At 42.2% G+C, this 12,103-nt stretch overlaps 1 protein-coding gene across 1 annotated transcript in view; it reads right to left on the bottom strand.

Annotated features, from left to right (window-relative positions):
* Positions 1-12,103, bottom strand: part of LOC138983860 (von Willebrand factor D and EGF domain-containing protein-like) — a gene marked incomplete at its 3' end in the record, with an annotated part of 53,958 nt that overhangs the window by 39,642 nt on the left and 2,213 nt on the right. The window contains 2 exon segments of the mRNA XM_070357197.1: positions 586-784; positions 2,353-2,543. Coding sequence (XP_070213298.1) covers positions 586-784; positions 2,353-2,543 — 390 coding nt within the window.

The following is a 12,103-nucleotide window of genomic DNA, read 5'->3' as shown; positions in this document are numbered from 1 at the left end:
TTTTTCACAATGTAGTCGTCAGTTAGTAATTTGAATGCGACTCGCTGTGAGCTTATCTGCAATAGCACGTTATTAAGTACCTCTAAATATGCACGAAACAAACGGCTGTGGTTCACAAGAACTCTAGCGATGGCTTTTGACTGTTCAGAGGAACTGGCGATAGGTATAAACCGTCGTCTGCTACGAGAACCACGACCTTGCGTGACCCTGCTTCCGGGCTTTTCTTTTTTCAAACTAAAACTTCAAATTGTACTGATCATGTCTTGATGAAAAAAGAATTCTTTTATGATTTAAGAATATTTGTGTAACAAGCTGTCAATTTATTATTTAGATTTTAAAAGTTAGGTCTAGCGCCAAAACGCACCACGGTCCGATTGTCTCTGACACTCTCTCCGCAAAATTAATTCTTTCAAAAGTGCTCGCTCTTTACGTAGGGCAGCTAGGATGTTCCCGTTTGGTGAGCGTTCAAACGGAAGGGTGTTTGTACTGTGTGTAAAAGCCTGACAGTATCTGTGATGGTTTACGGGAGGCTTACTGTGCCTTTAAGGTTCTTAAAGTTTGCTCTTTTGAACACATCAAACTCACCGACACAGTAAGCCAACGGACAGGAGGGAGTACTGTAAAGGTAGTACAACACGAAATTCCCACAATTCCGCACGAGAATCGTGACTTCCTGTCCGCAGCAACTACCGCCGCCATTTGCATTGTTCGTCACGCTGCAAGTCGTACAGTTTACGATCCCGTCGCTCGGACCCGGAATGTCACATCGTAACCATACAGGATTCTGCAAGAATAGAAAAACAATGACAGTACACATACATTTTGGGGTACAATCCATGAACAGTGTTGCAATTTCTCTCTGACCGTCAACAGTGTGCCGTTTGGTTATATCTATCCTCAGCGGATTATGACTTTATTCAGTTATTCTGCAGAAAATCAGAAATGCTGGAGAAAAACTGCTGGTTTCTGCAGCATTTCTGCATAATGTCATCTTTCGCAAGAGCAACGTTTTTTTCTGCAGTAAAACAGTTTTACTGCAGTAAAATTGAAATCAAGAATGCTGCAGTAAAACGGTGATTTTGTTTTACTGGAGAAAAACTGTTTACACTTTTTTCTTCAGCATTTTGGCATTATTCAGTTATTCTGCAGAAAAACAGAAATGCTGGAGAAAAACTGTCTTTTCTGCAGCATTTCTGCATAATGTCATCTTTCGCCGAAGCAACAGTTTTTTTCTGGAGCAAAACATTTTACTGCAGTAAAATTGAAATCAAGAATGCTGCAGTAAAACGGTGCTGTTGTTTTACTGCAGAAAACCTGTTTACACTTTTTCTGCAGCATTTTGTACTGGCTCATTATAATGTTGGAGCACGCGAGCCCCCCTCTGTCGAGAGATGGACTCATCCAGAATTACCAATAGTTGTGCGTGACACGAATGTATTTTGTCTGTCTGACTTCCTTTCCGCCGGAAGTTCAAAGTTTCAAATTAATATAATGCCCTTATGCTACACGCCTTCTGATTGGTACACTGCGGAACAAACTATTATACTATCCCAGGGGGCGACGAATACAAACGCTACTTTACAAGGTTGTTCGTTTTTCTCCAGAAAAACTGTCACAGACTATTCTGAGAAAAAGTTAATCGCAATAATGCTGCAAAAAAACAAGCAAACATTATGCTTCAGAAAAACTGTTTTCCTGCAGTAAATAAAACGTTGCTTCGGCGAAAGATGACATTATGCAGAAATGCTGCAGAAAAGACAGTTTTTCTCCAGCATTTCGGTTTTTCTCCAGAATAACTGAATAATGTCATAATCCGCCAAGAGCCAGTACAAAATGCTGCAGAAAAAATGTAAACAGGGTTTCTGCAGTAAAACAACAGCACCGTTTTACTGCAGCATTCTTGATTTCAATTTTACTGCAGTAAAATGTTTTGCTGCAGAAAAAAACGCTGCTTCGGCGAAAGATGACATTATGCAGAAATGCTGCAGAAAAGAACGGTTTTTCTCCAGCATTTGTCTTTTCTGCAGAATAACTGAATAAAGTCATAATCCGCTAAGGATATAATTATATCCCTTGAACATGCAACTAAAAAGATTCCGGAATGAACCGAATTTCAAAGTAGAAAGGAGGACAGATATCGTCTAGACGATTTCCAAATGTGTTTGTCGTTGCAGCTGTCGTAACTGTGTGTGTGTGTGTGTGTGTGTGTGTGTGTGTGTTGTGCGCGTGTGTGTGTGCGTGTGCGTGCGTGCGTGCGTGCGTGCGTGCGAGCGAGCGAGCGTGCGTGCGTGTGTGCGTGCGTGCGTGCGTGCGTGAGTGCGTGCGTGTGTTAACCAAGAACATTTCACCCACCCTTGTTCCACAACTGTAAGACTTTGGACAAGCAGTCGCCATGGAACCACCAGCAAATCTGTACCAGCCGGGCTGTAGCTGATCGTCACATTTAGGCTGGTCATCCAGTCCAATGGTGAAGGTGGTGGCTCTCCAAGGATCGTCAAGGGTGGTGTAAGTCTGACATGGCTTTATGGTCCCCGCTCCGACAACTTGAGGAAAACAAAGTTATCATAATTATACCAATAGCAGAAGAAAAACAAGTCGCGTAAGGCGAAATTACAACATTTAGTCAATGTGTTAAACGCACGGAATGAAACTGAACGCACTGCATTTGTTCACCAAGACAATTATACAGCTTCGTCAATCCCCGAGACAAGGAAATCGCTCACTTTTCACGTGCAAAACGAAGTGAAATTGACAGTTTAGCGCGATAGCGTATTTCTGTATTCTTTTTAACTTTCTGAGCTTGTCTTTAAAGCTGTGGTCTATTTATGACTTTCCGGGGCTACGAGTTTGAAAATATAGGGCTGAAAATCATGTACAGAATTCTGTACAGAAAACGCTACCCAAAACCCCACCTAAACGGCGTGTATGACCTTGAGAGCTTCAGTCAACGCTTGAATTTTGCAGTGATAACATCCGGTTTGCTCTCTCAAGACTGATCATAATATTATATTATCTTCAAGAGAGATCAAGAGCAAAAATATAAACACCCCGGCGAAGATTAGAACTATCCACCTCGAGATTTCGTGAGTGGTGTCCTAACCACTAGGCTACTGCGCCAATTGAGATAAAGAAGGAAAACACTGATATGAATTCATTTTATATTATTCTTGAAGCAGCATGATTTATAATAATAATAATAATAATATGGGAGATTTATAGAGCGCTTTACATTCTCAAAGCGCTTTACAATGACAAACATACATAATACATACAAAGCAAAGCAAAAGCATGTGCAGCAGCATTCAGCACACAAGTGAACAACGAAACTCAAACACTACATCTCTATCCCCCCACTGTTCAAAGGTGAATCCATGTATAACTATTTCTTTGATGTCTGTTTTCAACTGCACAGAGCTTTGGAGGGCTTCAGTTACAGTTCTTCTCGTTTTTCTTGCCTGTTGTAAATACAGATATCGCAGCAATCACATGGCGCGAATGTCGCGTAGCATTGCGGTGTAAACATGTACTGCGTTTCCGTGAAACTTGTTTGCAAATAAAGTCACATTTGAACGGCAATTTTTTACGTTTTTGCAACGCATGAATGGTAATGTAAGCGTAGAATGATATAATATAATTATTTTTTCTATATTTGACAACACTGGTGGAGTGGCCTAGCGGTTAAGACATCGGCTCCAACATTATTTTCTAGTTCGAATTCGAATCCCTACCAAGGCGTTTATTTTTTCTGCTCGATCCTTCTTGACAAGTATGCTCAGCTCTGAGAGAGCAAACCGGATGTTACCACTGCAACATTCAAGCGTTGACTGAAGCTCTCAAGGTCATACACGCCGTATAGGTGGGGTTTCGGGTAGCGTTTGCTGTACAGAATTCTGTACATGATTTTCAGCCCTATCTTTTCAACCTCGTAGCCCCGGATAGTCATGAATAGACCACAGCTTTAATTCAAAAAAACATATCATATTTATATGTTTTTGAAATAAGGAAATGGTAAAAAATAAGATGAAATTTTTTTGTGATCGATTATTAAAATTGCAATCGTCGTACATGTACCTAATTAACCTATTTGCGTTAATTGTGATCCCTCATCTCGATTCCCCGTCTATGTTAAAACATTTAGTTAAAACTTGACTGAATTTAAAAACAAGAATTGTAGGTTACTGCAACGTTTAACCATTGAAATGTTTTGTTTTGTCAATAATTAAACGTTCCAATAATCAACAATTCTTTTTTTTTATTCTGAATTTCGGAACGTTGGCAGTCTCTGTGTTTGGATTTTTACCCATAGCAGTAAAACGTTCCATTACACCGCTATTTACCACGAAAGAAAAGTTTCTTGACTTCTTGACTTGATCAGTGGTTGAGGCCCGTTAGGGCCTGTTCACCGTTCCAAAGTTGATGGGGAAAAAATACACAAAAATGTGGCAATGCGCGGCGGAGTAAAAAAAAATGTCTATGTCACGATCTGGCAGTCGGGGTCATATTTTGAAGGAAGATTGTGCCAGTTTGCGTCCAGTCTGTTGGGAGTGGGAGCTTGAGGTTGTTGGGAGTGGGAGCAGTGACCACTGAGTCGACGTCCGGCGGATTGTTCCACAGGTTTACATCACGATTGCTGAACACGTTTTGCCGAATATTCAGTCGACATCGAGGTTTTATCAAGCTTGAGGTATTGTCTTCTGAGCTTTTGTCCTTCACCTGTAAGAATACATCTCAGTTCTGGTTTGTCTGTGTCGTACTGTACAGTCCATACAGGTCTCGTTCTTTGCTTACCATACACTTTAAAATACGCTTTACATGAACATTGGATATTTTACAGATAACAAACAGTAATGTCTAAGCAGCAAAGGGACGCAAGCGCTCGAAATATAGACGGCGACAAGAGTAATTGAGGGCAATACGAAACCAATGTCCTGGTACCTGAGAAAAAAAACAAAAAAAACTAGTATTTAAGATAACAAGCGACTTTCATCCTCAATAATGCTTGCAATTATGCCTGGAGTTTGTGATATTTTTTTTTACACATAAATCAGTTCAAGCGAATACATAGCTCGTATCGTCATGTACATGTACAACAAGCTTGAATGAAAATAAGATAGAATTAACACATGCTTCAACAGAAACACTAAACAGGCAAGCAAACCGGCATTTCCTGTGCCAAAACTACGAGGAACAAGAAGAGCAAACGCTCGATCGAGTCACTTTCGCAGTTCTGAATATTATATGAGGCATCAGATGGACAGGAAGAAATTGCTATTCACAACACAATGAGTCACGTTCACATAAAATTTGAGCCCGGTCACTTTTATACTTTCCGAGAAAAGCCCAACGTTAAGTTGTGTGTTGCCGAACAGAAAAGGCTAGTTATCTCCCTTGTTTTTCTGATAACGTTCGTAAAAGGCTACAGATGTAAATACTTTGATGTAAAGAATAATCCTACAAAGTTTCAATCACATCCGATGAACTTTGTCCGGCCGGCCGGCCGGACAGACTAACACTGACCGATTACATAGAGTCACTTTTTCTCAAGTGACTCAAAAATAGACGAGGTTTGGTTATTTCTTTACTCGTGAAGTTCACAGTGTATTTTATCCTACACACGCGAGAGAGACCACCCATGTTATAATTAAACCATCCATCACACATGTGCATATCATGTAAATGAGGTCGGGTCGAAATACAGTCTGGCAAGGATCTAATTTTCTACTGCTCGTGATAAACAAAGTCACCGAGACACACTTCATTATAGTAACACTTTTGAGTCTGTTGTTTCTCCTGGAAGAATTTTGAGAACTTGCACGTGTCACTATAATTGCTATTGTGGCGCATGTTTGCTTTTGACCTCAGTGATTGTACAAGGCTTTGAAAGAGATCGAGATAATAGAAAGATCTAGATGTGGATTTTTTCAGCACGTGTACGGGAACGTGTACGGGTAACGTCATCAAATCTAGTATTTTTCGTCACCCGTTTGCCAAGTCAAGTCAAGTCAAGTCAAGTATTTTATTGTTTTGGGCCCAGAGGGCTTTGAAACAAAGATATAACTTTAACAAAAAAAGGTAACAAATCAGACAGTTAATATATGTATACAAATTGAGCGGACAAATACAACAATACTATACAACCAAAATAAATTGGCAATATACACTTCCATACATACAAACAAGTCGCGTAAGGCGAAAATACAACATTTAGTCAAGCTGTCGAACTCACAGAATGAAACTGAACGTAGTCCGCCGCTAGTGCAAAAGGCAGTGAAAGTGACGAGCCTGTTTGGTGCGGCAGCGGTTGCGCTGTGCTTCATAGCACGCTTTACTGTACCTCTTTCGTTTTAACTTTCTGAGCGTGTTTTTAATCCAAACATATCATATCTATATGTTTTTGGAATCAGGAACCGACAAGGAATAAGATGAAATAGTTTTTGAAACGATTTTGGAAGTTTAATTTTGATCATAATTTTCAATTTTTTTAATTTTTAGAGCTTGTTTTTAATCCAAACTAACATATTTATATGTCTTTGGAATCAGAAAATGATGAAGAATAAAATGAACGTAAATTTGGATCGTTTTATAACAAAAACACACACATACACCATGACCCTCGTCTCGATTCCCCCTCTATGTTAAAACATTTAGTCAAAACTTGACTAAATGTAACAAAAAGAAAAGAAAAATAGGTTTAACAAAATCAGGTAAGAAATCAGACAGATGATATGTATACATTAAGCTGACAACGATAATATACAGCCGAAATAAATTGACAATACCGCGCCAAAATCTACACGTCTTGATGGATGACTGCATTTGGAACATTGGAAAAGGGTGAGCATTATCTAGACCAATTCACCAAGACGTGTATGGGTGACGTCATATCTAAGTACGCGTACAGGTCTTGGCTACACGTTCGCTCATCTAGAACACTGTATTCGACTCCGGGAAGTTTGGAGTGAAAGGCACACTAGTTAATGGAAGGGCGCTGGTTCTGAGCGACGCTTAGTTCTCGAGATAGGTGTGACCACATGACGTCATTTATACTTTCGTCATCGAAGATCTTTCGTATTTCAATCAGTGTCATTTCCCAGTTCTGTGTTCTGCGGTCGTTTTGACTGACTTGACAAGTTGAGAAAACCAATGACATTTTATTTTTGCGAAGCAACTGAATATAAAAAGAAAAGAAAGCGTGCAGAAGTATGTTTGGGTCCTGCAAGACTTTATGACCAACGAGTTCTCCCTTGGAAGACAATCTATGTCTGCTTTTCGCCTGCTTTGAAGGTAGGAGATTTTACAGCGCACACGATAAATCGCATGTCGTATTGGACAAGAATGTTGTTATTCTTCTTTCTTCGAAGTACCATAGATTTGTTCTTGGCCATATTTTCGAGCTGTGCATTGTTATATTATGGGAAAGACACGTTTGAACGCAAATTCGCACAGAAATGTTGATCATTTGCTCCGGAACTGCAACGTCAATTTGCCAAAACAAAAAATTCTGGCTCAATATGCAGAAACATGCTGGTAGTGTCATATATTTTAAATGGGTGTGGAAGAACTGCTAATAATTAACATAGCACTCCGGCCCTATTCTTTTTTTCGTCACACCCAAAACCGTTATTTGTTTTGGGCGACGCAGCATTAAGTACAGAATGTTGAAGCAACAGAATACTATTACTACATTTCATGCAATAATTATGAAAACGTTTTATTGTAAATCTGGTATCACACAGCACGCCATGTGGTATTATCTGTGTGCGGAATGGCAGTACGGTAATGGCGATGGCGTTGTTATGTTTACTTTGGTGATGTTGTTTTTCTTTGTTTTCGGCGTTGGAGCGTGTAAAAGGTATTGAACGTGTGCAGGAGTTCATGGTGCATTGGGGTTGTTGCGTCGGCTTGGAGCGTGTATGTGTGCGTACGTCTTTTAAAGCTCACATGCGCGGTTTTAAGTGTGCGTGTCACACACACACACACACACACACACACACACACACACACACACACACACACACACACACACACACACACTCATGTCCATCTTCATACACACACGAATTGAAAGTATGCAGACTCATGACATGTTTAACTGCTCAGAAAGAATATATTATACAGATTATCATATTTCAGTTCGCGGGCTAAACTGAACTTTTTTTTTTATACGGGTTCTGGTTTTTCTTTCCAAATCATACGATAGATTTTGGTTTTGGCGATTCGAATGCTTACTGACCATTTCCACACAGGTTTGAGCTTGAACAGTTCGTTGAAAATCTGAAAATGGTCGAGAAGATTGCTCTCATTTAAAAAGAAAACAAGTCGCGTAAGGGGAAAATATAACATTTAGTCAAGCTCAGTCGAACTCACAGAATGAAACTGAGCGCATTGCATTTTTTCCGCAAGACCGTACACTCGTAGCATCGTCTGTCCACCGCTCGTGGTAAAGGCAGTGAAATTAACAATCCAGAAAAGCGCGGTAGCGGTTGCGCTGAGGAGGATAGCACGCTTTTCTATATCTCTATTCTTTTTAACTCTCTGAACGTGTTTTTAATCCAAACATATCATATCTAGACTATATGTTTTTGGAATCAGGAACCGACAAGGAATAAGATGAAATTGTTTTTAAATCGATTTCGGAAATTTAATTTTAATCATAATTTTTATATTTTTAATTTTCAGAGCTTGTTTTTAATCCGAATATAACATATTTATATGTTTTTGGAATCAGAAAATGATGAAGAATACGATAAACGTAATTTTGAATCATTTTATAAACAAATAATTTTAATTACAATTTTCAGATTTTTAATGACCAAAGTCATTAATTAATTTGTAAGCCTCCAAGCTGAAATGCAATACCAAAGTCCGGCCTTCGTCGAAGATTGCTTGGCCAAAATTTCAATCAATTTGATTAAAAAATGAGGGTGTGACAGTGCCGCCTCAACTTTTACAAAATGCCGGATATGACGTCATCAAAGACATTTATCAAAAAAATGAAAAAAACTTCTGGGTATATCATACCCAGGAACTCTCATGAAAAATGTCATAAAGATCGGTCCAGTAGTTTACTCTGAATCGCTCTACACACACACACACACACACACACACACACACACACACACACACACACACACACACACACACACACACACACACACACACACACACACATACACCACGACCCTCGTCTCGATTCCCCCCCTCTACGTTAAACCATTTAGTCAAAACTTGACTAAATGTAAAAAGAAGAAGAAAAAATCCTTCTGTTGAAGACTAGGTACTATTTATTGGACGAAGTGTTGGACACTACGCGAAGTGTACTTGGCGAAGCTTCCTGCACGAAGCTTTAGCACTGAGTTTTCGGTAAAAAGACTTCGCGCAGTCATCGCGAAGTCGACTTTGGGCTCAATTAAGGACAGCCTTGACAGAGTTTTATCATCTCAAAGAATAAATACTAGGGCAAAAAAAAAATTAGTCTGTTTACGGTATCCCGACCGACCCTATTTTTTCGCGCGACCCTAGACTTTTTTTTGGCATTTGGGAGAAAAAAACAAAACAAAAAAAAACAAAAAAAACCTTAAAAATATGGTTTTTGGGAGAGAAAAAAATCCCGACCTACCGACCTTATTTTTTGTGTGCCTATGTTACCGAAAACAGACTTTTTTGTGTGTGCCTGGTATAGGTCTAATCTATTTCACTCGGGGTCACTAAGATTCCAGTGTTTGCGGGGGCCAACAAGTGTAGCACATTCGGGCCAAGTGTCCTGCATGTCTTTCACACATTTCCTGTGAAAAATGCCAGCAATCTAGACAAATGATAGCACGTACCCACTAATTAAGCTCATACCACTTCACTCTACTTCAGCCAGACGCTTGTACATTTATCACTGTCATTTGTTGTTGTTGAGAAATACATACAAACAAGGCTCGCAAGGTTTCTTTTTTTTTTAAACTGTTTCTCAACCATATCCCTCTTTGTTTCCTTCTATAGTTCACTCTGCCCCTGATTGCCTGCGAAATACAAACAGGCGGTGAGTACATTCCTGTTTTAGCAGCACTTGCAAGCCAGGAAAATACCAAACGTTTGACATTGCGCGACAGAGATTTTTTTTCTCACGCTTTCTATCTTTGATTCATTGTGGCTCCTGTATTTTAGATGCTACACACCGTCCCTGTGACATTGTCGGCGCTTTATTCCAGTTCAAGCAGATCTTGTACGCCAGGGAAGTTTTTCTTTCATTGATCATTTGTTTCTCATGTATTTTAGATAAAACACACCTTCCCCGTGAAATTGTCGGCGCTTTATTCCAGTTCACGCAGATCTTGTACGCCAGGGAAGTTTTTCTTTCATTGATCAATTGTCTCATGTATTTTAGATAATACACACCTTCCCCGTGAAATAGTCGGCGCTTTATTCCAGTTCACGCAGATCTTGTACGCCAGGGAGGTTTCTTCTTTAATTGATCAATAATGTGTCTCGTGTATTTTAAATAATACACACCATCCCTGTGAAATTGTCGGCGCTTTATTCCAGTTCACGCAACTCGTGCACACCAGGGAAGTACCAGCAGGCGCTACGAACGTTGCGTGACAGCCTGAAGACGTTCTGACAGGCGCTGTTCAGCCTGCCACCCCCGCAGGCAGAAGCGATGAGTCGGTCCAAGAGAAGCTCGTTGTACTTGGGCGTGCTGGCGTAGCTGACGAAGAACAGCCCTGACTCTCCCCCCTGGTTCTTGTAGGGCAGGGACTGGCGCAGGATGCGGAACGGGATGTGAGGTAGGGGGCTACCCCGGGTGCAGATGATCTGTTCGTGCGGGTGATTCTTCTGGATGGCCAGACACTCTTTGTAGGCGTCGCCCATCCACTTGTCCATGGACAGGTTGGCCAGCTCCGCACCCAACACCATTAGAGACTTGAACTTTCTTTCCCCTGGGGGTCCGGCACACTCCTCCCACGCTTTATCCACCCAGTCGTTCATGGCCGAGTCGCCGTTAGAGTCTAGCAGCTTGATGTCGTGCACCCACCTCTGTGTCATGACGTAGCTGCCTCCCGTTTTGGGGTCTACTGCGGCCTGCCTGCGTTTGGGCTCCGTGTCCTGGCTGCCTGTGTCCTCGACGAAGAGTAGTCCGGGTTTCTCCTTGTCCACAGGGGCGTCCATGGGGAAGAGCTCCATCTCGCCCTTGGTGTACTGGTAGTTCAAGATACTGAGAGGTTCCCCCCCGGACTGCGTCTTCTTGGCGACCTCGGGGTGGCTGTGCTGGCCGTACGTCTCCTCGTGGGACAGGATGGCGTTGGGCGGGAAGCTCTGCACAATCGCCTTGCTTAGGCTCTTCAGCAGCTCCACCTTGTTAGACTTGGCGTGCACCAGGATATCCCCGCCCACGGAGTCTCCGCTGATCAGCGAGTGCTTGGCGTTGGTGAACTGCTGCGGCGCGCCTCCCTTGACCTGTTTGTAGAACTCGGGTCCAAACCCGACCCCGGCGTGGATCTGACGATTCCCGCAGCAGGCGATGGTCGGGGCTTCCACCTCTTGCACGTACTGCTGCAGCCTGGCGATCTTGCAGGCCACCTCTTGCGGGTCGGCTTCGTTCTTCAAGCGGATCCACATGAAGAGGGCGTGCGCCTTGTCGTGTGAGATCACACAGGGCTGGCAGCGTGCAGAGGCAGCGAGATCCAGGTACAGGGCGTCTTCAGGGCGTGGAGTCAAACCGTGTCGCGAGTTGTCCTCAAACGGCTGCTGCTGGACGTTGGGAGATGGGTCAGCCGGAGCTTCCCCCTTCGCTCTCTTGATGTACTGGTTGCCTCCGACTAGAGTCTGATAGACCCCGTAGGTCAATGCCAGTCCTGCCGTGGTTCCCATGACAACCTTTAGCCTGCCGACGAAGACGGAGGTCCCCCTGCAGACCCTGTTAAGGAGCGTCATGACGAGTCTCAGTACGACCGATGAACCCGTTAAGAAGTACGGTTGAGGATTGGCCATACACTGTCAAGTAGAACCGTTGGGTAGAGTGAAGACCCAAGCTGCGCTAAAGAACTGACGATGCAGTGTCAAGAGAGAGCGCTCTTTGGTGCAATTTGGACACGCAGTTGAAAACCGGTCAGCG

Source organism: Littorina saxatilis, linkage group LG13 (assembly GCF_037325665.1).
Source record: "Littorina saxatilis isolate snail1 linkage group LG13, US_GU_Lsax_2.0, whole genome shotgun sequence".
Classification (NCBI taxonomy): Eukaryota; Metazoa; Mollusca; class Gastropoda; order Littorinimorpha; family Littorinidae; genus Littorina; species Littorina saxatilis.
The sequence above is the reverse complement of the archived record's forward strand: the minus strand, read 5'-3'. Positions and strand labels throughout refer to the sequence as shown.